The 27,429-nt window shown below is 45.1% G+C and overlaps 1 protein-coding gene across 4 annotated transcripts in view; it reads right to left on the minus strand.

Moving 5' to 3' along the window:
- Positions 1 to 19,237: 19,237 nt before the first annotated feature.
- OSBP2 (oxysterol binding protein 2) overlaps positions 19,238 to 27,429 on the minus strand; it is a 363,838-nt gene continuing 355,646 nt past the window's right edge. For all 4 annotated transcript variants that reach the window (XM_088475122.1, XM_088475123.1, XM_088475125.1 and 1 more), the window contains 3 exons: positions 25,980 to 26,164; positions 21,885 to 22,105; positions 19,238 to 19,735 (listed from right to left, as the gene is read on the minus strand). In XM_088475122.1, coding sequence (XP_088331248.1) covers positions 19,593 to 19,735; positions 21,885 to 22,105; positions 25,980 to 26,164 — 549 coding nt within the window. In that variant the 3' untranslated portion in view covers positions 19,238 to 19,592. The remainder of the gene's footprint in view (positions 19,736 to 21,884; positions 22,106 to 25,979; positions 26,165 to 27,429) is intronic.

Here is a 27,429-nt window from a genome sequence, read left to right on the forward strand (position 1 = left end):
CCCTTTAACATTAAGTTTAGTGCTTTATTTTCATACCAAATATAGTTTCCAGAAGTTCCAGTGTCAACGTTTCAGTCTCGCAGGACCTTTGTCAAGACATAACCAACTTTCCATCAACAGTATCCAAGATACACATCCAAAGACATAAAAGTAAACATGCCTAGGGCCTCCATATACTGCATATACCTGCGGACCAAAGGATCAGTTGGAGCAAACAAATTGCTTCCAGCCTGACACGCCAACTGGAAGTGAAATCATATCTGGAATAACAGAGTAAATATACAAGCTACTCAAATATAATATATAAAAACATTAACTATAAAACCACAGTGGCACAACCAGAGACCATCTAAAGGTATTTCCATGCTGTGCAGGGTGAGAGAACACCTCAATACTGCACATCGGCGTGCCGCATTCCAACATGGCAAGCAAGCTGGAAAAAGCTGATACGCGTGCGCACCTGGGTCAATCTAGAATAATGCCGTCCACAGTGGGACGCATAACCCAGGAGGCACTAGCGCACCCAGGGGGGGTTTCTGAGTACCCAGAAACCCCCCTGACGAACCCAGTGATCGCAAAATACGCTGATCCGAATTTGAGCGGGTCCTGCAGTGTATGGCTGTGCTACGCGCAGAGCGCCGCAACAACCAATCGCTGGTGCCATCTCCTTAATCAGTCCCCACAGCGCTGTGTCTCCTCAGCCAGCAGGCAGCTCCATCCAGCCAGACAGACACTGGCTGGTCCACGCCGCCTCCTCCCGGTCTCGCCACTCATCAGGCCCCGCCCACTGCCCCTGAGCAGCAGCAGCGAGGCCCGCACACAGTCTTCCCCCGCTCCCAGACTGGATTTGGAGCGACGTCCTCACGTAGCCACTCACTGTTGGAGCTTGAGACCCGGAAGCGGAGCGCAGCACGGTGACCACAGGGAGTCTGGCTCACACAATGGCAGCAGTTGCACCACGCCACCCCCCGCACTTAGAAAATGGTTTAACAGACATAAGGAAGGAAGGTCAGTACACACAGCTGCACAGCACTCCTCTTTCTGCTTCAATCACACAGTGGGCCTGATTCAGAGCCGCTCGTATGCGGCCACTCGTTCGCTCCGAGCGATGTTCACACATCTGCGCATGCGTATGGGTTTTAGTACGCATGCGCGAACCAGTCATTGCGGTCGAAAATCGTGTGCTCGCAAAATAGCGAATGCCTGCTAATTTGAGTGACAGGATGAGGCGTTTGTGGGTGGTAACAGGGGAAGGTGCTTGAAAACGGGGAGTGGAGATCCGAACGCAGGCGTGCCAAACGGTCAAAACGGGCGTTTTAAGGGTGTGCATAATTAACAAAGCAGCGTCATCGACCACGTCACTTGGTTGTCTTTTAGCCTGAACTGCTCGCATGATTGCGGTAGGAAAATCCAACCACAAGCACTGCGAGCAATTCAGACGCCTTTCGATGTACTCGATTAATCTAATAAATAGCGGAGATGACGTAGGATGCGAGCGGCCAGGGGGCGTTTTTTCCAAAATAGTGAGCGCATGTTTTGTTCGCTCGTTCAGACATAGAGGCGTCAACAGACCGCAAAGAGCGAGCGCTTAATTTAAATAGCCAGCCCCTTTTTATGAACGAGCGTCCGCAAATAGCGTCCGGCTCTGAATCAGGCCCAGTGCTCCTCTCTTACATACACAGTGATTATATATATATATATATATATATATATATATATATGTCAGGTGCATAAATACTGGGACATTGACAGAATTTTCAGATTTTGGCCCCTATTCACCACCACAATGGCTTTGAAATGAAACAAACAAGATGTTCTTTAACTGCAGACTTTCAGATTTAATTTGATGGTAATTACATCCAAATCAGGTGAACGGTGTAGGAATTACAACAGTTTCAATATGTGCCTCCCACTTTTTAAGGGGCCAAAAGTAATGGGACAAACTAAACAATCCTAAATCTAACTTTCACTTTTTAATACTTTGTTGCAAATCCTTTGCAGGCAATTACAGCCTGAAGTCTGGAACACATAGACATCACCAGACGCTGGGTTTCATCCCTGGTGATGCTCTGCCAGGCCTTGGGGCATGTTCCCTTCAGTTTTGTCTTCATCAAGTGAAATGCATGCTCAATCGGATTCAGGTGAGGGGATTGACTTGGCCATTGCATAACATTCCACTTTTTAGCCTTAAAAAACTCTTTGGTTGCTTTTGCAGTATGTTTCAGGTCATTGTCCATCTGCACTGTGAAGCGCCGTCCAATGAGTTCTGAAGCATTTGACTGAATATGAGCATATAATATTGCCAGAAATACTTCAGAATTCATTCTGCTTTTGTCAGCAGTCACATCATCAATAAATACAAGGGAACCAGTTCCATTGGCAGCCATACATGCCCACGCCATGACACTACCACCACCATGCTTCACTGATGAGGTGGTATGTTTTGGATCATGAGCAGTTCCTTTCCTTCTCCATGCTCTTCTCTTCCCATCACTCTGGTACAAGTTGATCTTTGTCTCATCTGTCCATAGGATGTTGTTCCAGAACTGTAATGGCTTTTTTAGATGTTGTTTGGCAAACTCTAATCTGGTCTTCCTGTTTTTGAGGCTCACCAATGGTTTACATCTTGTGGTGAACCCTCTATATTCACTCTTGTGAAGTCTTCTCTTGATTGTTGACTTTGACACATATACACCTACCTCCTGGAGAGTGTTCTTGATTTGGCCAACCGTTGTGAACGAGTTTTTCTTCACCAGGGAAATAATTCTTCTGTCATCCACCACAGCTGTTTTCCGTGGTCTTCCGGGTCTTTTGGTGTTGCTGAGCTCTCCGATGCGTTCTTTCTTTTTAAGAATGTTCCAAAGTTGATTTGGCCACACCTAATGTTTTTTCTATCTCTCTGATGGGTTTGTTTTGATTTTTCAGCCTAATGATGGCTTTCTTCACTGATAGTGACAGCTCTTTGGATCTCATATTGAGAGTCGACAGCAACTGATTCCAAATGCAAATGTCACACCTAGAATCAACTCCAGACCTTTTACCTGTTTAATTTATAATTAAATAACGAGGGAATAACCCACATCTGTCCATGAAATAGCTTTTGAGTTGATAGTCCCGTTACTTTTGGCCTCTTTAAAAGTGGGAGGCACATATAGAAATCGTTGTAATTCCTACACCGTTCGCCTGATTTGGATGTAATTACCCTCAAATTAAATCTGAAAGTCTGCAGTTAAAGTACATCTTGTTTGTTTAATTTCAAAGCCATTGTGGTGGTGAATAGAGGCCAAAATATGAAAATTCTGTCAATGTCCCAATATTTATTCACCTGACTGTATGTATATATATATATATATATATATATATATATATATATATATATATAATTTGTACATGTGAATATATATATTTAATGTGTGTTTGTATATATATATATATATATATATATATATATAATTATAAATATATATATTATAGAACCCCTCCCCTAAACCTTCTGCGTTTGCCCCTGGAAGGTGCGCCAGACTAAGAATAATGTCAATTTTTTAATAGGCAAGTGCGCCCAACATTGGAATGCACAATAAAAAGACATCCTCACTAGAAAGTAGAAATACTGTACCACGTGTTATATATAGCGGTATAGAAAAGGAGGCTCAGGTATTATACATCAGTGACATATACATATAAAGCCACACCCTTATAGCAAAATCATACTATTCTAGAAAACCACAGCATGACCAATAGAATCCTATAATATACTTTAAAAATGACATGTGTAAAAATAGAGCAACATAGTAAGAAAAATAATGTACTAATCAAAACCAAAACAGATACTAACGAGCAACTACACACTAGTATACCACAAAATATATACAAAAAATCTATATAATCATAATAAAATAAATATCACAACACAATAACAACAACAAATGTCAACAGAAAATGTCAACATGGTCCCAACATATAAGCAACATTTATTTAAAGAAAATGTTTAATGGGTTTGATTAGTTCAAGCCCTGTGGGGTCATAGTACCCAAACGATGAATTCACCAGCTTTCACCTTTACATAATTGCAGGCATCTATCGTCTCCTTGTGTGAGGGGTTACCCAGTTTATAAGTCTACATTTGTTATATGAGCCACCGTCGCAAGTCCCGGCTGTTGCCGTGAACTTCTCGGCGGCACTGGTGCATGCTCCCACTGGTTGCTAGGCAAATGGGACGGCCGGCGGCTACAGTCTATGTGCAGCGCTGCAGTTGCTTTTAATCTTTACAATTAGGGGGCTGGTTCCTATGCCTGCATTCCATTGGTGCAGGCTACTATTAAAAGTTAGTCAGCCCAACAGATCTTTGTCAGTGATAGTTATACCTTGGTATACCTGTTGGTCCTGTTCCTGTCACTTTGTGGTCCTGGAATATTCTACTACCTGCGTTCCACACTGCGAAGTGCTCCTGGCTATTCTACCTGTTCTGGGTTTGCCCCTAGCTCTGTTTTCACTGCACTATTTGCTATAGTCATACCTCACAACATGACCCTCCCCAGGAGGGACACAATGCTCTGGTCCTGGACTTCCCTGGTAATTTATGATTGGTGGCGGCTCCAGAGGTGGGGCTGCAACCAGGGGCGGAACTAGCAGCGGTGCAGCCGGTGCCTTGCACCGGGGCCCGATGTGGTGCAGGGGCCCATGGCTGCCTGCATCAGACAGTGTCGCTGCCTGCCGACCTGGTCCCCATTAAGTAAATGATTGGAGCCGGAGCGGGCCCACTTCTGCTCCAATATGACAGACACCCGCCAAGACCCGGCCCCTTCTTATGACACTGCATGCGTGATGCCATTACGTCATGTGCACCGTGTCATAACAAGGGAACGGGTTGCTGGAGTAAGAGGATCGAGAGGAGCAGAAGAGGAAGAAGGAAATAAAGTAAGTAAGTGGCGGTGATATGCGGGGGGGGAGATGAAAGAGGCTGAGATACATGCTGGAGCTGGGGGGGAAAGAGGCTGACACACATGCTGGGGAGCTGGGGGGGCAAGAGGCTGACACACACGCTTGGGCTTTGGGGAAAGAGGTTGGGACACATGCTGGGGCAAAAAGAGGTTGAGACACACGCTGGGGCTGGGGATGAAAGAGGCTGAGACACACGCTGGAGCTGGGGGGAAAGAGGCTGACACACGCTGGGGCTGGGGCGAAATAGGCTGACACACACTTTGGCAGATGCGGGGGAAAGAGGCTGACACGCTGGGGCTGGGGGGAGGCTGACACACACGCTGGGGCTGGAGGGAAAGAGGCTGAGACACACGCTGGGGCTGCGGGGGAAAGAGGCTGAGACACACGCTGGGGGGAAAGAGGCTGACACACACGCTGAGGCTGGGGGGGAGAGGCTGAGACACATGCTGGAGCTGGGGGGAAAGAGGCTGATACATGCTGGGGCTGAGGGGGAGAGAGGCTGACACATGCTGGGGCTGGGGCGGAAAGAGGCTGAGACACGCTGGAGCTGGGGAGAAAGAGGCTGACACACGCTGGGGCTGGGGCAAAATAGGCTGACACACACACTTTGGCAGACGGGGGGGAAAGAGGCTGACACCCTGGGGCTGGGGGGGAGGAGGCTGACACACGCTGGGACTGGGGGGAAAGAGGCTGAGACACACGCTGGGGCTGGGGGGGAAAAGAGGATGACACATGCTGAGGCTGGGGGGAAAGAGGCTGACACACACACTGAGGCTGGGGGGAAGAGGCTGAGACACGCTGGAGCTTGGGGGGAAAGAGGCTGATACATGCTGGGGCTGAGGGGGAGAGAGGCTGACACATGCTGGGGCTGGGGCGGAAAGAGGCTGACACACACGCTGGGGCGCTGGGGGGGAAAGAGGCTGACACACACGCTTGGGCTTTGGGGGAAAGAGGCTGAGACACATGCTGGGGGGAAAAAGGCTGACACACGCTGGGGCTGGGGAGGAAAGAGGCTGAGACACACGCTGGAGCTGGGGAGAAAGAGGCTGACACACGCTGGGGCTGGGGCAAAATAGGCTGACACACACTTTGGCAGCCGGGGGGAAAGAGGCTGACACCCTGGGGCTGGGGGGGAGGAGGCTGACACATGCTGGGACTGGGGGGAAAGAGGCTGAGACACACGCTGGGGCTGGGGGGAAAAGAGGATGACACATGCTGAGGCTGGGGGGAAAGAGGCTGACACACACACTGAGGCTGGGGGGGGAAGAGGCTGAGACACGCTGGAGCTTGGGGGGAAAGAGGCTGAGATACACGCTTGAGCTGAGAGGGAAAGAGGCTGAGACACACACTGGGGCTGAGGGAGAAAGAGGCTGGGACACACACTGGGGCTGAGGGGGAAAGAGGCTGGGACACACACTGGGGCTGAGGGGGAAAAGAGGATGAGACATGCTGAGGCTGGAGGGAAAGAGGCTGAGACACACGCTGGAGCTGGGGGGGGGAAAGAGGCTGACACACACACTGGGGCTGGGGGGAAAGAGGCTGACACACACACTGGGGCTGGGGGGAAAGAGGCTGACACACGCTGGGGCACTGGGGGGGAAAGAGGCTGACACACACACTGGGGAGGAAAGAGGCTGACACACATGCTGGGGGGGAAAGAGGTTGGGACACATGCTGGGGCAAAAAGAGGCTGAGACACACGTTGGGGCTGGGGGGGAAAGAGGCTGACACATGCTGGGGCTGAGGGGGAAAGAGGTTGGGACACATGCTGGGGCAAAAAGAGGCTGAGACACACGCTGGGGCTGGGGAGGAAAGAGGCTGAGACACAGGCTGGAGCTGGGGGGAAAGAGGCTGACACACGCTGGGGCTGGGGCAAAATAGGCTGACACACACACTTTGGCAGATGGGGGGAAAGAGGCTGACACGCTGGGGCTGGGGGAGGGGAGGCTGACACACACGCTGGGGCTGGGGGGAAAGAGGCTGAGACACACCCTGGGGCTGGGGGGGAAAGAGGCTGAGACACACGCTGGGGGGAAAGAGGCTGAGACACATGCTGGAGCTGGGGGGGAGAGAGGCTGACACATGCTGAGGCTGGGGGGGAAAGAGGCTGACACACACGCTATGGCTTTGGGGGAAAGTGGCTGAGACACACGCTGGGGGGAAAAAGGCTGACACACACGCTGGGGCTGGGGAGGAAAGAGGCTGACACACGCTGGGGCTGGGGCGAAATAGGCTGACTCACACACTTTGGCAGATGGGGGGGAAAGAGGCTGACACGCTGGGGCTGGGGGGGAGGCTGACACACACGCTGGGACTGGGGGGAAAGAGGCTGAGACACACGCTGGGGCTGGGGGGGAAAAGAGGATGACACATGCTGAGGCTGGGGGGAAAGAGGCTGACACACACACTGAGGCTGGGGGGGGAAGAGGCTGAGACACGCTGGAGCTTGGGGGAAAAGAGGCTGAGACACAAGCTTGAGCTGAGAGGGAAAGAGGCTGAGACACACACTGGGGCTGAGGGGGAAAGAGGCTGGGACACACACTGGGGCTGAGGGGGAAAGAGGCTGGGACACACGCTGGAGCTGGGGGGGAAAGAGGATGACACATACTGAGGCTGGGGGGAAAGAGGCTGAGACACACGCTGGAGCTGGGGGGGAAAGAGGCTGACACACACACTGGAGCTGGGGGGGAAAGAGGCTGACACACACACTGGGGCTGGGGGAAAAAGAGGCTGACACACACGCTGGGGCGCTGGGGGGGAAAGAGGCTGACACACATGCTGGGGGGGGAAAGAGGTTGGGACACATGCTGGGGCAAAAAGAGGCTGAGACACATGCTGGGGGAAAGAGGCTGACACACACGCTGAGGCTGGGGGGGAGAGGCTGAGACAAGCTGGAGCTGGGAGGGAAAGAGGCTGACACACACGCTAGGGCACTGGGGGGGAAAGAGGCTGACACACACGCTTGGGCTTTGGGGGAAAGAGGTTGGGGCACATGCTGGAGCAAAAAGAGGCTGAGACACACGCTGGGGGGAAAGAGGCTGACACACACGCTGGGGCGGAAAGAGGCTGAGACACACGCTGGAGCTGGGAGGAAAGAGGCTGACACGCTGGGGCGAAATAGGTTGACACACACACTTTGGCAGATGGGGGAAAGATGCTAACACGCTGGGGCTGGGGGGGGGAGGCTGACACACACGCTGGGGCTGGGGGGAAAGAGGCTGAGGCACATGCTGGGGGGGAAAGAGGCTGACACACTGGGGCTGGGATACACGCTGGGGGGAAGAACGAGGCAGTGACACGCTGGGGATGGAGGGAGAATGAGGCCTACACGCTGGGGCTGGGACACACGCTGGGGCTGGGGGTGAGAACGAGGCTGACACGCTGGGCCTGGGGTGGTGAAAGAGGCTGACACACTGGGGCTGGGACACGGGCTGGGGGAGAGAATGAGGCTGACACTGGGGCTGCACAGACTGGATTTACTGACGGGGGGGCAGTGAGGGGTGGTGAAAAAACAAGGCGGGCAGCAGGACAGATACTGGATTTAATTACTGGGGCAGAGTGAAGGGTGTTGAAAAAAATGTTGGGGTGCGGGGTGCCAGGAATGGGCGCAGGGGGGCCCAAAACATATTCCTGCACCTGGGCCCACCACTCTCTAGTGCTGCAGCGCAGTTCAAATTTCAAATAGTGGAGTCACACCAACTGCCAGTGAGTCCCAGCCAGTGATGTTTGGCAGCGTGTGAAATGACAGTTGGTGTGACTCCCCTATTTGATTTTTTAACTGCTCTGCAGCCCCGCCTATTACCAGGGAAATCGAAGACCAGAGCATTGTGTCTCTCCTGGAGAGGGTCATATGTTGGGAGGTATGTATAGTTGTTCAGTCTCTGAGCAACCTCAATTCCATTTGTCCCTGCTGCAATTACCACCTGCAGCAGGGGCCTATTTATAATGGGTGCAAGGTGTGCGGTGCACATGGGCCACTGGGTCCAGAGGGGGCCACATACTGCACCCAATTAAATATACTTATCTCTTCATCGGCCCGGCGCTGCCTGCAGAAATCACCGGGAATATGGCCACCAATGCAGTTTCCCCTGTGATTCGCGCATGCGTAGTAGAGATGTCCCGGGAACTTGGTGCGGGCGCCATGTTCCCAGAGACCGGCGCATAATGCCAGTCTACTGCACCGCTGGAGAGGAGGGGCCCGATCGGAGACTGCACACAGGCCCCTTCCTCTCAAAGCACCTCTGACCTGCAGGCTACTCCATCTAGTGCAGTGGTAGCCAACCCTGGTCCTGGAGAGCTACCAACAGTGCATGTTTTACAGGTCTCCTCACAGAATCACAAGTGTAATAATTAGCTCCAAATGTGGATCTTTTAAAATGTGTTAGTGAGTAATGACTGCACCTGTGCACCTGCTAGGTGGTCTGGAAAATGTGAACTGTTGGTGGCTCTTGAGGACCGAGGTAGGCTACCCCTGATCAAGTGCCATAATGAAATGTGTTGCAATATTGGCTGACATATTCAGATAATCAATACTTTGTTGTTGTTTTTCTTCTTTTTTTAACATTACAGTATGCATGTGCTCTTTTCTATGTGTTTCCTTTGAGTGTTATATCAATAAAAGAAGAATACCTGGTGGAAGAAAAAGTGTGTTGAACCATTGAATGGTTTACTATCAGATAAGCTGTATATGCTCTGGAAGATCTTTGTGATGGTGCCAGATGTTTTGGATACCTCTTTATTTTGCTGTCCACTATGATCAATTTCATCCAAAAGATGTGTAGGTGTGTACAGAGACACCACATCATGAAGCTTAGCTTGGAACACCTCAGACTCCTTGATATATTCTTTCAATTCAGTGCATCTAGCAGTGACATGAAAGACCTGCTTGAAGCATTGCTGTTTCTGCTTTCATTGTGTCACTAAGCCTTTGTTCCAGACGCACAGGTTTAAGGTAGGACAGAATTCCTCTAATTAGGCTCTTTCAATTGGGTTCAATTATGCATCCACTGATTCAGTCATCTTGCTAGATGACATTTGCTGGGAAAAGCTATTACTTATTATCAAGGTGTCAATGTAGAACTGTGAGTCTTATATTTTTAAGATTTGAGGTTTCCTAGCTTTCTTCCGTTGAATGCATTTCTGGACTTCTTTCTTGCAGCTATTAATCCAAAGAGATTAAGAAAACATGGATGATGCTCAATGCAATTAGGATATATGCAAATCAGATCTACATTTTTTTTCAAGTACTGTATTTTACATCTAGGTTTTAGAAAAAAAAAAAAATGTACCTGATTGGCAGTGACAGCCAGTATATCCATCTTCATTCTAATCATACAGACTGATTGTCAGACTGCCATCGGTAAGTGGTTCATATTGATCTGGCAGCAAACTGACTGTCCTAGGCCCCCTCCCATGTCAGTGGAGGCAAATGGAACTTGTGTGGTAGGTCTGTGGAGACCAGCGAATAACACTTTATCTCTAATTGTGCATCCTTGGCAGCAGTGCTTGCAGGTTTGAGGCACCGATCTTACAAGGTAGAGAATGATAGAGATGTATAAATTGTGGTTGGGGGTTAGATGTATTTATGAACTTGCTATTCATGGGCTAGGGGTGGGGGAGTAGAAGTGTGCCTCAGCAACCCAACCATTTGCTATTTCCACCCAGAAACATGCTTTTCACCCCACAATGTTGCATGATTGAAACTGGACGAACACTTTTTAATATTTCACAGTATGATGGAAACATCACAGACAAGTTTTGATCAAATACTTTATTAATGGGTTTGTTGGATCGTTTTTAAGCCACAAAACATGTTGTGCTTTTAGTACATTGCCAGTCTTTCAAAGCATCAGAAGCTGTACAGTTTGAGGTCAGAGAGACACGAAACGTGTTCTTGGAGCATGTGTGTCTATATTCAGGTAAATGGAATCAAAGCAGATTCATTTCACAGCTTTACTCTTTTATTCACATTTCATATAGAGCCACCATGCTTCTGACAGTACAGTCTTTTCATTCAAAGTTACCATAATCTACAAGCTACATTCATCCTTTCAGTTATTCTTGTTCTGTTTGGGCCCAAAATTCTCAGTCTCGTGTTGTCATGGAGACTTCATAGTGATGAGACCAGATGTTTTACATTATTGATTTCACTTAAAGAAATTTTAACTGCTACAACCTGAGATCTACATATTTTGCCAGAATAAAACTCCCAAAGTGTATAAATGTAACAGAGCTATAATTGAAAGGCTTTGCAGGATGTTTGAAGGCAGTGGATTCAGGCACTATAAAATGATCACAGCTATAGATGCCACTGTGTCTAACCAGCAGACCCTCTCAGGTAAGATTGCACATACAGTATAGGAGAAGCCCTGAAACCAGCCTTTTCCACTATAATGTCACATTTCCTAAGTTAGCATAGCAAGTGAAACGTTTCCAAATACTAGAAAACAGGGTTATCTTGTCCTGCATGAGACATCACCAAATCCTCCACACGAGTCATCATGTTACAGAAAGTAGTTTTAATTATCAGACACAAAGTTATATATTGGTCTGAACAGATTTTTAGTATAGGTATTTTTTTACTGGAGATATTATGTGAAATGACATCATTTATAAATCAGGGCAGGGAAGCTCAATGTGTACACAGAATTTAGTTTACATTCCTCCCTTGTAAAGCTGGGTACACACTAGGTCGACCCGCTGAGCTATCTGACGATTGTTAAGTGTATACACACTCAGGGGCGCTGAGAGGGGGAGGAGCGGGTACTATTTACCCAGGCTTGCTTGAGGGGCCCAGCGGGGCCCTGGGTCTGGCGCCGCCCACCCTCCCTCACAGCAGCCCAGCACACAGCGTGTGGGAGACTGCTCATGGCTGCTGAGCAGCAGCTGGAGCAGTCTCCTATGGCTGTGGGAAGGAGCGATCACACTGACCGCGCCCCCCCCTGGCTTTGTGCCAGGCTGAGGGGCTTACAGCGCCCGCCCAGTTGAGCTGTCAATCACCGCCAGGTCTATGCAGCATGTGTACGGGCGACCGGCGGGTCTCCCATACATACCAGCAAATGACCGATATGTCTTTCAGATATATCAGCCATCTGCTGTACTGAACACGTTGTTCACAGACATATGCGCTGTACACACCCGGCGATGCACTGTAGATATATCGCCTGTTCAATGGAATGGGCGATATATCTATCAGTGTTTACCCAGCTTATGAAAGACCAAATCTACTCCAGACACTTCTGTTTGATTGGGAGAGCTACATGGCATATTGTAACCCTTCACAGAAAAGAGTGTAGGACTCTGGCACATATAGGTCATCTATCACTATCCTAAGTGTGTAAAATCAGATTTTGGATGACAAAATTAGAAAGAAAAAAGTAAATATAGGGTACATTGTATAAAATATGGCATGTAACAATTGCACTCTCCTTGTAAAAGTAATATATACAGTTTGAACAATCTTATATATCATAGTCTGCCGAAGTGGTCACTGTCAGTCTGAATAGAATGGTCTCTTTGTTCTCCTGCTGATCAGAATTAATATCGACCATAAAAATTCTATCTTATCCAGCTTCACTTTAGGAAGCTCTCTTTATTGAATGCTGTTAGCTGCTTATAAAAGCTTCCTCACATACCCAGGATAAGTTTCATCTACAAGACCTCCATGTAACATATATTTCAGTGTTACATTAAATCAATCCTCAGGACCCATAACAGTTCATATGAGGGTCAAGTTTGTGAAACACTGATCTATACAGATATGTAACAGTGACCACTGGAATGTATTGGCAACCATAGGTGGACAACGGTGTGAGATTGTCCAAAGCAGACTGTATATATCCATTAAATAAAGGGGAGTGCAATTGCCTGCACGATAACGTCAGCATTGTTTTGTTTCTTTCTATTTTTGGTATTAATAAACTTTATTTGTAAAGTGCCACAAGTGGTCCACAGCACTGTGCAGAGGGGAAACAAGACAGTACAATACATACAGTAAACAATACAGTACACAAATAGGTAGCACTACATCACTCTATACAGCCACTAGGGTGGGGGTGGTGTGGTAAATATCCAGTGCAAACTAAGACCTGTACCCATAGGTTTGGGCGCAGCTAACAAGTTTAGAGCCCCTGAAGGAGGTACGAACCAAAGACGAAGAAGAGTGCAGCTGGCGAGCAGGAAGTAGATATGGATGAGACAGGAGGGAGGTGGGTTCTGATTGTAACCCCTGAGGACACTAATACAAGTCATCCCAGAGACTGTAACTTTGTGGATCTAAATGTGCCAGAATTCTATCACTTTTCTATTTACTGTCCATAGGAGCTCAGTTGAAGACCACCCTCAATAGTTCCTACTGGATACCATTGTTCCTTTGGTGTGAATCACCACACATATACAGTACCTATATTGTAACACTTCACTGACACTTGCTAATTCTGCTCATTAAGTGCTGGGGTGACCTGTGATATGGCACATGGCTATGTTCTAATACTAGAGCCCCAGATCCTCACTTATATCAGTGCTGTGTGGCAGGTACTATAGGTAAGTGGCTGCTGGGAAGGTGCGGCTGTTATACACATTGAGCAGACCCTACATGGTTTTATATATATATATATATATATATATATATATATATATACACACACAGATGCAATAATATTAGGAAGGCTATCACTAGTAAAGTTTCTAAAACTACTTCAGTTTGTACACAATGTGGGGTAGATTATAGTCCCATGATTCTCAAACAGAATAATTAAAAAAATATGATTTAATTAATTAATTAATTAAAACCAAATATAATCGATAATGCTTTTAAAATCACTAGCTAATCTACAATATTGCCTGTATAACAAACACATTATGTTACTCTAGTTGACATAAAAAGGTTTCTTTTGAATGCTAATAATGCACAAGTCTTATAAGGTGTTAATAACATTAAGAAGTCATTAAGTCTTGATTGGGCATTACAGAGATGAATGCTAGATGAACTTTCCCCTTCATTAGACATTTATGGGAAATGTTGTCTTTGCCTTAATGTAGGTAAGCTGGGTATACATTAGATGATATTTTTAACGAATTACCCGATTCCCGGATCGGAAAAACAACAAATCGCTCAAATCGTCCAGTGTGTACGCACTATGCACACTCCCGCTGCGTCATCTATCGCATCTTCAGGTCGCCCCTACATGCAGCTCAATCTGACAATCTTGTTAACGAATTTATTCAAATCGTGCAGTGTGTACGCACTACCGGATGACCAGGCGATATGTTTACATTATATAGTTAACAATGAAAAGACCAAACGACGCACGATATATATCGATTGGAAGATTGCACAGTGTGTATGCACTACATTGTTTGTCATAGAGTTCAAGGGAAATCTGGACAACCATCGCATCATTTGCAAATCGTCTGTTGTGTACCCACCTTTAGATACACCATGCAGGAGAGTTCCTGGCAGTGACTAAGCACTTTACTGGTACTAGTAAAGTCTGTGTGAATCTCACTTATTAATACTGTAAGGGGTATATTTACTAAAGTGAGAGTTTTTAGAAGTGGAGATGTTGCCCATAGCAACCAATAAGATTCTACTTAACATTTAACTAGCACCTTCTAGAAGATAATAGTTACAATCTGATTGGTTGCTATGGGCAACATCTCCACTTCTAGAAACTCTCACTTTAATACACTTACCCCTAATTGTTAGTGAATGAGGTTATTTGGGGATGTCAAATAAACACTGGCTTTCCAGAGGGTCGGGGGTGGCATTCGATTTTCGGGAAGTATGGATCAATCCCAAGGGCAAACGCAGGATTTTTAATGCATGGATTCCAAAATTAACAAATATAATAAAATGGAAACAACCACAGGTACAATACACAAAATGTCAAGTGTACCATTTCCTTTAATTATTGTTAAACATGTCACATATTACCCTACTCTAATATAGTATACAAACTGCATTCTACACTAAATACACAGTTTGAATTGATGGGCTCTGCAGCACCATCTACTGGTCATAGATGACACTGTGATTTGTAAAGTAAATAACAAAACTTAGGGTCTGATTCAGAGTTGTATGCTATACTGATGTTTTTGCAGTTGAGCGATAATCAGCAATCTGCGCATGCATCAAGGTACAGTACTGTAGTCGCTCGCACCGACTATTTACTCGCAGTGTGATTTACAGTCTGGGAGTGTTCTGGGGAAGTAATAGGGACTGGCACTATTTCAGGGCCGTGTCACAACCCGGGACTGCAATCCCATACACAGGAGAGATGTCACCGGTATCTCAGTTCCCACGGCCATTCTGCAGCACCATAGAAACACTCAGGACTGCAACATTCTAATGATCTGTGACTGATGCTGCGTCTGTGTACGCAGATGCTGCTACGTTATATGCAGATGCTTGTATTGCAAAGCCGCAGGTGGGCGTCTCAGTACCTCTCCCGGCAGCTGCCACATTTGCATATTTTTGCATCACAGGTGTGCACACATCAGCAGCGGTAGCATACAACTCTGTATCTGGCCCTTAGTAGTTTACTTTCTGTGTGTAGCTTGGGCACCATTAATTGGCTTTGTCACTGGATCCATAGTCTACCTGTATTTTTAATGTGGTTTACATGATTCTAAATAAAAATAGGTGTTGCAAAACAATGTGCGATTTTTTATACTACCGGTAATATATGCATTTGCTCATGGTTTAATCTGAACAAAACATACAGCTGCTGACAGATCATTAATCCCTATGGGAAACTCTTCTAGGATGTGTGTTAAAGTCAAAATGTCAAACTACAAATATAAATAAACCTTTACCGAATGTGTGATTATTCAGTATTTATTCAACTACAAGTCCCTTCTAGTGCAGTCAGCCTCAGGGCTCGGCTGCCACATGGCTGGCTATAAACCATTAGTTTGTATTTTCCTCTCTAATTGATGCAATGTTTCTACTTTTACATATGCAGGGGGACATTGGAGCTGATAGTGTAGCAGGTGTACACGCCCACATGGCACTGGCCACACCCACACAGCACCGGTCACAGGTGATCATTTTCAGCCCCAGAACCATGTGGCCATTATTCTGGCCCTGGTCACAGAGCCAGAAACCAGAGCTTCCATATATACTGTTGTCAGATTCACCCCTCTCATTTTTAAGTAACATTTTCGAGTTCTATTTCTAGCAGAAACATACAAAAAATGAAGCCTTAATGGATAGATGAGTTAAAAAGAATGAACACAAATAAAACAATTATACAATGTATTTTCATGGGCTCCTATATCACAATAGCAGACTTGCACCCTCCTGGCAACTAATGAACAATAAAATGTGACGTGTTCAGCAAGCAAAACAGAATAGGGGCTCGAAGAAAAAAATGAACGAAATAAAGTACAGAAAACAATAGCAGCAATGGCTTAAACCATGCACTGTCACAAATTATCCCTTTAACACACAATCATTAATGGCCCATGTTTACAAAGCAGTGCTGTACTGTGTTTTGCTCTCTTCCTGCCATACATGCTACACTACGGTGAGGACTGCATTGTAAATGTGGACCTAGATCTTTGGAAATGTGTCAATAAAAGTGCTCTAGTCAAGTAAAAAATAAAGTGATACTATTACACAGTGATCTTATGTTATTTTATATTTTAAACCTAATAACCATCGTATCTTGTACACATCTTTTGAAAATCCAAGATTGCACTTCCGAAGGGATTGACTTCAGATTTGGGGAAAACCCTATTGATATATATATTATATATATATATATATATATATATATATATATATATATATACACACACACACACACTGTATATATACACTGGTGGCCAAAATTGCAGACACATTTTGAAATTTGAATGTTTTTCAACTTTGAACGCTTATCAAAACTGTTTCACTTCACGCAGTGCAATGATTCATATCAAATGAAAGGAAATTTAATGCTGAATTCAACACAATAAAAAGGAGTTCAAATATTTGCATTACAACAAGGGAAGTTATGCTACTTTCAGTCAGACAAAGAAGCACAGATGTGTTAGATTCAAGAAGCAGATTGTAGTAACAGCTACTACCAGCCAATCGGAATCGTTGTTCTGAGGACCAATCAGCTGTCGTTTATGAGCAGATGCAAGGTCACGTTCAAAGGTGGGAAAGGTCAGTGTGGCTGTTTCATTTTGCAGAATAAAGTTGGTTACTGAAGTGTAATTACAGTTGGCTGTTTGTGTGTATTGTTTAGTGCTATTGATGGTGTAAAAAATAAATACAACAATGTCGTCCAGGCAAAGTGGTGACTGGTCACCCAGGAAGAGATCCAGGATTGTGGTGTTACCTGAAAATGGTCTTTCATATACAGCAATTGCGAGAGAAGTTGGTGGGAATGTGACAACATCAGGAATATGAAAGTTTTGTTTACGCTATCAGGAAACACAATCTATACAAAACAAAGAAGGAAAAGGCCGGAAAAAGTGCACAACAGCTGTTGATGATAGGAGAATAAAATGAATTTGCGTCAGGTACAGATGGATGTCATCTGCGGCCATTAGCAGTGAACTGAGAGCAACTGGTGTTTTTGTTCAGTGCAAGAACGGAACGGAGAAGACTAAAGGAGGTTGGCCTAAAAGGTAGGATCCCCCGAAAAAAGCCATTGTTGAATAAAAAACAGTGGCAGAAACGAATACAGTGGGCAAAAGAACACATTGGATGGACAGAAGGTCAGTGGAAACAAGTGCTATGGAGTGACGAAACTAAGATATCGATATTTGGTAGTGATGGGAGAAAATATGTGAGACGTCGCATCGGAGAAGAGGTGCATCCAGATTGCATTCAAGCGACAACAAAGAATCCTACAAGTGTTATGATCTGGGTATGTATGACAGCAGATGCTGTAGGCCGCCATTATGTCATAGATGGCACACTGAACAGCAGAAAGTACATTGACACCATCCTACAACCAAAACTTCTACCTTTTATCAGGGATCTTTTTCCAGATAATGCCCCGTTTTTTTCCCATCAGGATTCAGCTCCCTGCCACACTGCATGGATATGCAAACAGTGGTTCACGGAGAATGACATACAGGTGCTGGGATGGCCAGGAAACAGCCCAGACCTGAACTCCATAGAACATTTGTGGTTTTGTTTGAAAAAACTGGTACATATGGGAAGCAATCGGGAAGCCGACTGCCTAAATACCGGCAGCCGGATTCCCGACTGTCATATCCTGGCAAGGGTGAAATGACAGGCGTCTAGATGTAGACGCCCGCATTTCCCCGACGCCGGGAGATCGGCGCCCGGCATCCTGATCGTAGTGATGCAGGGCGCCGCGAGCGGACAGCCGCGGGGGGGGGGGGGGGAGGGTTAGGTTTAGGGCTCCCGGGGGGGACTTAGGGTTAGGCACCCCCCCGGGAGGGTTAGGGTTAGGCTAGGGGGAGGGAGGGTTAGGGTTAGGCACCCCCGGTGGGGGCTTAGGGTTAGGCACCCCCCCGGGGGACTTAGGTTTAGGCAGCGGGGAAGGGGGTGGTTAGGGTTAGGCACTTAGAGGGGGGATTAGGGTTAGGCACTTGGGAGGGAAGTTAGGGTTAGGCACCCCTAAGGAGGGTTAGGGTTAGGGGGGTTAGGTTAGTAGATACTCACCTATCCACGATCGGGGTTTCCAGCGCTGTCGGGCTTCCGCTGCTCGGAACTCTGCTGATGTCGGCCTGCCGCTGACGGGAATCGAACCGCCGGCCGCATTCCGTACTTATGAGGCGTCCATCCAATATAAGACAATTAATTGAGGCTATAATTGTCTCAGGGCACCACATAATAAAGAAGGAAGAGCTCCAAACACTGGTTGGCTCAATGCCACGTCTCTGTGCTGCTGTCTTGAAAAATAAAAGATACCCAACGAAATACTGATAGGACAGTAACATCATAAGTACACAGGGATTTTCACCCTAAGTGTTGTTTTCACTACATAACTTCCCTTGTAATGCAAATATTTGACCTCTGTTTATAGTTTGAATTCAGCATTAAATTTCCTTTCATTTGATATATGAATCATTGTACTGCATGAAATGTAACAGTTTCTATAAGCAATCGCAGTTGAAAAACATTCAAATTTCAAAGTGTCCGCAATTTTGGCCACCACTGTATATATACACTATATGTATATATTATATATATATATATATATATAATATATATATACACACATATACACACACACTATATTATATATATATATATATATATACATACACACACTGTATGTGTATATATATATATATATATATATATATATATATATATACGCGCATACATATACACACACACACACACAGCAAGTGTTTAATGACACATCAATAAAATAAATAATCTTATTTCCCACCCTTATTAGTTTCTAGAAAACAAATTCCAATGTAGTAGAACAAAATTCTTTATCTTTAGAAAATATGCTTCGGATCCATGTTTCCCCCTGAATTTCCCACTCAGGTGTGTTTATTTTGGCATGTGTTTTGGCTTTTTTTACTGTATGTCTTTGTTTCCCATAGGAAATCGGCCCTCGCCGTCTGTTCCTGAGCGCTGCAGTACCTCAGCCTGGTCTCTACTGCACCCTGCGTGCCCAGCTCGAGGGTGGTAAGATCTGGAAGCTTTGTTTTTGCCCCAGAATAAGTCAGAAAATATCAGGGCATTTAGACCAGTCTTGTTTTTCTTTGCACTCCCAGTACCCTCCTTTGTAAACACAGATGAGCTCGCCAGTATGTGGATCAACCTTTCTCTCAAACCACAATGGTTGATACCCTTCATAGTCATTACCTGCAATAAAAGTGTGAAAGTGAGTAGAGGCTATAATAGGTAGTGATACATGTATCAACAAATTCTCTGCAACCATTGCATCAGACATCCAGCCTGATCAAGCCGTGTCCTGAATCCCCAACTCTATACATTCCTGAATCCCCAACTCTATACATTTTGTAGTACAAATGTGTCCTCATATACAAAGCCTCAATACACCAAGTGGCGCCAGGGCTGGCTTGAGGGTCACATGGACCTGGAGCTGAAAATGACCAAGGGCCTATTATGAGAGGCAGTGGAGGTGTGACCAGTGCCAAGTGGGTGTGGCCAGTGCCAAGTGGGCGTGTACACCCCTATACTCTCAGCTCCAATGTCTCCATAAATATGTAAAAGAAAAAAATGCTTTGTTTTGTGAGGTAAATAGAAGTACAATTTTACTATTTATGATTTATGGCTGACCGTGTGGAGAGCAGATGGATAGTCAACATCATGTTGTCATGACAATGGGCCTACTTTTATGTGAAGGCCTGGAGCTGTAGCTCCATACGCCCCATTGCTAATCTGGCCCTGAGTGGCGCGAGAAACCCTTAACGAGTGAGCTGCGCCAAGTGGTGTTGGGTAGCAAATATTTTTTTCATTAAATTTGCATCTTATTCGCAACATAGACGCAGCAAAACACCACTCAATATGTACCAGAAAAGCTGGGCTATGACTATAACCGCACAGGAATTAGATTTACATATGTACAAGGTCACAGCAGGTGACGCACGCTGGAACTTGGAGTGAAAAAAAGCTGGGGCTGCTTAATTGTAGCACAGATTCCGACTCATTCGTATAGAGAAATACAAGTGTCAGATATCAAATTAATCAGCGGCTTTGTTGCATTGGATTGCGACTAAGATGCACATTCTAGTGAAAAAGACGCTTGGCGCAAGCCGAGTTGCAAGGACCTGGCGCGTCAAGAATGGCTATTTGGTGTGACTATGGAAATAGTGTATGAGGACACATCTGTTAATATTATAGGACAGCATGGTGACATAGTGGTAAGCATTACTGCCTCACAGCACTGAGATCATGAATTCAATTCCAGACCAATATCCCATCTGTGTGGAATTTGTATGTTCCCCTCGTGTTTGCATGGAAATCTTCTAGGTACTCTGGTTTCCCCCCACACTCCAAAAACACTTCTAGGTTAATTTGCTTCTGACAAAGAAAAAACTAACTAGTGTGTATGTGTCCATGTTATAGGTAATAGAGCATGTGAGCTCCACTGGGGCAAGGACTGATGAGAATGTACAAAACTGCGTTATATGTGTGCGCTATATAAATAACACTTAATGAATAATGTAAAGGAAGAAATTCCCTCAAAACATTTTTCCTGCAGTGCAATAACCTAATCGGCAGGATGCATGATGTATCAGATTTTGAATGCGATGTCTCCCGACACTCATCACAAGCATCACGGCGTTTACTAACACCGTATTCATGAAGAAAATAACAAAGGACAGCTCTCCCGATAAGAGTTATCCTTTGTGATAGAAGGACTTTCGGATTTAGGATTCGGGAGTCCTCCTGCACATGTGATGAGCGCCGCACATACCGCGCGGGGAGCTGGGAGGGGATCTGATTGGATTACTCCCAATGCACAATGCAAATAGAAGCCCATAGGCTATTGAGCAATGCCATCTAAAGATGGCGTTGCCCACCGCATCCAAGCTCCGGCATGGATTGTATTCTAGAGCTTGGTGCATATATATATATATATATATATATATATACGGTGAGCAGGGAAGACTCCAAAAACTTAATTTTCTATGGTTTGAATGCAAAATAAGCTTTGATGCATTGTGCCCAATGTCTCTTCGTGGAAGCAATATGCAGTACACTGTCCTCCCAGACAGACAACCAGATGTATATTTCCCGGGTGATTTATTGAATGGGTACTCAGGTATATATGTTGAAACCAAAATGACAGACCAGATATTTGCAGTCTAAACTAGAAAAATTAAAATAAAAAGGGTTATGAGTGCATGTTTTGCACAGCTATTACCAAATGATTTCACTGTAATGTGAAGACGACTGCCTCTGCATGGCCTTGCTTAGAAAGTATATTGTTTGTTTGAGTGACTAGATAAGGATGCAAGCTTAGTACATCATATATACAATTTACCTTCTTCTAAAGCCTCCACAGCTTCCGCCTCCCTCTTCCTCCGGACAGCCCTTTGTTTCTCCTCCAGCCGCTGCTTCTCCACATTGGCCTCATCCCACTTGCCATTCTCCATTAATCGCTGATCTGGCCGAAGCCGGCTGTCCGTAGGGGCCGTGCTGTCATCAGGCTCATTAAGTGTAAGGGCAAGTTCCGAGAAAAAATACATATTCTCTGCATTCTCACTGCAAGACATCCAATCATTGGGATAGAGGGTTACTGTATTGCTGCTGTTTATCTGGCATTATTACGGTAGGGAGCGCATCTAACATGTATACATGATTGTAAGCTCCTAGGAGTAGGGTCCTCCTCCCCACTGTCTCACTGCCTTCTTCTCTAGCACTTCTAGGACAGCCTTCACCTTCCCAGCTGTATTGTGTATGGAGAATTGTGTTGCTAATTGTTACTTGTGCTCTGTTTATATTTTGGTTACTGTATTGTAATGTAATGTTCTGTGTACCCCTTACTGTATGTACGGCGCTGCTGACCACTTGTGGCGCCCTATAAATAAAATGTAATAATAATTATAATAATATACAACTGGTAATAGGGAGCATTAGCAAGCTGTTCATTTTTACTGGGGCATAGGCCAGGTACATAGGGTGGTAGGTTGCTTCTTCTTTCCTACATTTGTTCTCCTATACTGCAGATGACTGCCAGCATGGAAAGTTGTGATTATGAATAATTACTGGTACAATAATAATTTTTCTTAGGTTTAGAAAGTGGCATGTGGTAGAGATAATCTCTTACCACCACCCATAAGGGCATATTGAATTGGGTGAGAGAATATCAGAGATGCCGCACCTGCTGGGTTTTCCTGCAGGTGTGGGATTTTTGATATTCAATTAGGTGCGGGGTTTTTCGGGTTTGGGGCGCCAGAAAGTTTTTTTTCCTCGCACCTCCAGAGCAAGTCTGATTTTTCCTAAAATTTTTAATTTTAGGAAAAATCAGCGGGACTTGCTTTTGCAGTAGACACCGCTTCAGAAGGTGAGTAATCGAGGACTAATTAAGCAATTGGAAGTTTCCATTTAGCTTAATTAGTCCTTAATTACCAGGTCTTCTGCAGCAGTTGTGAGTATGTCAGTGTGTGTGTTTGTTAGTTTTTGTAATGTACATGAATGAGCATGTGTACGTGTGAGTGTGTGACCCCAGGTGTGTGTACCCCCCAGTGTGAATGTATGCCTCCCCGTAACGGGTGCTGGGAGTACTACATCTACCAGCAGCCCTTACACCTCCCTGCAGCCCCCAGAGCTTCTTAGCACCCCCCCCCCAGTGACAAGATAGAGGGGAGGCCACCGAATACGCTCCCAGCAGGTGCCATTTTAGACTGATACTATAGAGACCAGTATTGTACCGTATTGTATGCTCTGTGTGTTTTGTTACAACTATTATAATGTGATTTATTTAGATTTTTAGAAAATTGCTATAGATCGTTTGGTGATTTGTGATTAATAAGCTTAAAAGCATTCTTTATTTGGATATTTGTCTGGGTGTGAAAATATTTTCTCATATCATTGTGAAATTGGAAGGAAGCAGATAATGGGCTGAGAGGTAGCCCGGCAAATGCCGACTGTTGATTAACACAATGCACGCTCTCTGCTGGTTGGTTTGGGCAAATATACTGTGCATATCCCGCTATCTTCATATAATAGGTGCCTCTCAATAACATTTTCTTTGATTTGCTTTGAATGTTCTTTGATATTCATGATGAAGCAAAATGCATCAAACAACTGTTGAACATCTCAGAGATAAGCATTTATTTTTAAATCAATTGAAACTTAAATGGACTCCAATCAATTAATTATATGACATCAGAAGACAACTGATGGTAGCAGGATTAATTTCTTCAAAGACTTTAGTAGTCAATCAGACTTTTTTTTAAATTTGTGATTAAGAACAAGCTGTAGATGTTTTTTTTTATTTGACATTACAGAGCATTTTGTGTTGAGTGCAAAGTATTTCCAAATAAATCCATTCTGATTCCATGATGTACGAAAATAAAATATATATAGAAAAAAAGAGGATGACCAAGGAGTGAATACTTGTTATAGTCACTGTATCATAAATTCAAATAAACTTCTTACATAGAACCTTGAAACGCAAACAAATTTCACTTTGGGGATCATGCAGATTTGGACGTCATCACCCAGGCATCTGAGATTTTTCCACAGCATATCAACTACTTGCCGCACGCCTATTTGGAGGTTTTTTTTGAGCATACCGCCAGCTGACACACAGCTACCGCTCCACCAGCAGCTCCTGTCTCCGGCCGGGCTCACCGCCAGCTGACACACAGCCACCGCTTTATTAGCAGCATCTGTCCCTGGCTGTACGGCATCCGGCTTCATTCAGCCGCGGAATTACAACGTCCAGACGGGCTGAGCTGCGACGGATATTATTGTGATCACGGATTTCCAGGGGTGAGATACTCCAACTGTCATTACTTACCCGTTTATCCTCCAGCGTGACTGCATTTCACACTGGGACGCCAGTAGTGATTGCAATCTAAGCAGTGCAAGTGAGCTGCCTCACCATTGGAAACTAATTGCTACATTTGTAGCCATTGGTGTAGGAGCTGAACATTAGAACGTTATGCTGTAGGATCTCAGTGATACAGTTACTTTCTCCTAGCAATGCACTTAAGCTAGAGAGCCATTTGATCCTTGCTACTATATGATTGATTCATTCTGTTTGATTTTATATATGTACATTTGATTATTAGTGTCTATCTGTGGACCATTGTATTAAAGTATCAGATTTATTTCATTTTATTCAAGCCTCCTGTTTAATTAAACAGACAGCAAACCTTATATAGAGTTTTCTAAATTTGTAAATCCAACAGTGCATAGCGCAGTAAAACAATTCTATACTCTTTTCATACAATGTGAGATATCTCACAGTGTACTGGCCCCGATACCTGTGGAAGAAGCAGGGTCTGTCGGTCGGCCGCGGCTGGGGATACACTGCCCGATGTGCCCAACAATTTAACTTGCAGATATCGCATCGGATGGGTATGCTGGATGATTCGGCATGCCCGACCGATCGATATTTAACCCTTGGTCGGCCACACACACACTACAATTATCGGGGCGATCAGCGGATATCGGGCAGATCTGCTCGATAATTGTGGAATGTATGACCAGTATTAGTCAGCTTGTAAAGGGTAAAGCTACAGATATGTTTCTTATTGTGTACCTAGAAAAAAAAAAAAAAAAAGTCTTTCTTGTTCAATTTTCATGTAACATTCTCCCTGCAACTTTATTACACCCCCTGCGGTATTCAGTAAGTGCTTCCGTTGTCTGCTTAAGTAAGGAGGCCCATTTTACTAGGCATCTTGATTTGGATGCAATGTCGTGTTTGCAGACAGCTATGCTTACATAGGCCTACGCAACTAGTGTCCACCCCAGCATAGGCCGCATGAATACTAATATTACTACTAATAACTACTATAACTACTATTTTCAAGCCTTTTCAACCAGCAGTATAAGGTGTCATGTTGTGGTGAGGTGCTAGTATCTCACTCCAGATAAAAAAAAGGCTGTATTCAACAGTAACTTTCATTTGAGAGGTAAATGAATTTAGAGTTCTATGTGTTATGGGAAAAAAACTTAGGTTACGGAGATTAGAAAGCTATTATTAAGAAGACTTAGTCCGTTCTGCGGCTGAATGGTAATAACTGGGTGTTGGCACGTAGGCTAAGCTTAGTGAGTGCATGACGTAGGACTGCGGAATTGTGGGCTATGCTGAGCTGTGTGTACACAGGGGTGGGCCTGATTGCGGATACATCTCTTATACCAAGGCTGATGCCACCACTGATAGTGATCACAAGTGGGGGATGAGGATGATGTGCTCTAATAGCAGCATGCACCTCTGTATATGGGCGAAGGTTCCCTGCACGCACTAACTGAGGCTGACTTGTGACTGGGAACGGTCCCTTCTGTCTGTATTATTTACCATGTCTCTGCAACCTGCTTCTTCAGAAATTGCTATGGGCACGTGGGAGAAACGACAGCCGACGTTCTAACCTCCAATGAACAGCTACTTGCTGCTGAGACTTACGGTAGAGGATATTTCTTCCACAGCAGCTTTGGAGGTAGCGTCTGGTAGACCGTCTTCTGCTTCCCTTCTGCGCTGCCATTGCCGTGACTGCTCTGCACGATTTTTGCACATTCCATCTTTTCATCCCACGTTCCTGACAGGACATAATGTGCTTTCCCATTTGTATCTGTCACAACACCAGTGACCTGTAACAGATTACCAGCGCAGGTATGGTCAAAGTATTACTGTACCTTTCTAATCAGTGCACCTCAGACCGTAATGCATTTGTGCCTATAGGAAACTGGACTCTATGCATGAGAGCAATCCACATTCTCTCAGTTTAATCTCATGCAAACCAAAGTGGCCACTGTATTTTTTTAGATATGATACTTTTGTTCTGTTTAAATAAATCAGCAGTTTGGGACTGTAGTATTATCACTTACCTGTCTCTGAAACACACAAGAAACGCTGCCCTCATGCTTGAGTAGGATATGTACAGGGGCACGGTTAGAAAATACTACATAGTGAATGGGGAGGGGAGGGGGGGAGGGGGGAATGTCTGCAACGAGTTTTCCGTATATTGGAAAAACAAAGAAGAATTTGGGAAAAGCATCATGATACTAAAAATAAAAATTAATAGCACCAAGTTGGCCTATGCACAGTAAAAGTGCTACAAAAACATTGCTATATTGTGCCAGAGTGAGTGTGTTTAGAGAGTAGGCTCCAGTGTGTGTCTGCAATGAGGCTTTGACTAAGATAAAGATGGGTACACATTGGGCGATATATCGTCCGTTCAATCAAACGGCCGATATATCGCAAGCACTGCAGCAGGTATTTACCCCCGATATATATTTCTGAATGACGTCGTTCACAGACATATCGCATCGCCTGTACAGCACAGCAGATAGCTGCAGGTATATCGGTGTATCTGCTGGTGTGTACGGGCGACCTGCCGATCGCCCGTACACAAGCTGCAGGGACCTGGTGGTGAGTGACAGCTCAACTGGGCGGGCAAATCTATTTGCACTTACCAATTATCAGATTGATTGGCGGGCGTCGATCTAGTGTGTACCCAGCCTAATGCTGGGCATACACTATACAATTATCTGTCAGATATCTGTCCAATCTGGCTGGTTGCAATGAAAACCTGGTAATGTCTGGGAGCAAATGACAATCGATCATATGGTCTTAAACACTAGAATACGGACACAAAACAATTGTTCAAATTGGTTAAATCTGTGTGTTTTAACCAATTTGCCTGAGCGACCATTTTTGTCTGTTTTCCAGTGTTTGTGAGCAAATGGTCGACTGTCATTTGCTCCCATACATTACCAGGTTTTCATTTCAACCAGCCAGATTGGACAGATATCTGACAGACAACTGTATAGTGTATGCCCATCATAAGACTCTATGGAAGGATTTCCCACCTGTCAATCAAACTGGAGTTACAGAGGCTTGTGTTTCCTGAGGG

Source organism: Taudactylus pleione, unplaced genomic scaffold, assembly GCF_031769625.1.
Source record: "Taudactylus pleione unplaced genomic scaffold, aTauple2 ptg000162l, whole genome shotgun sequence".
In the NCBI taxonomy this organism is placed as follows: Eukaryota; Metazoa; Chordata; class Amphibia; order Anura; family Myobatrachidae; genus Taudactylus; species Taudactylus pleione.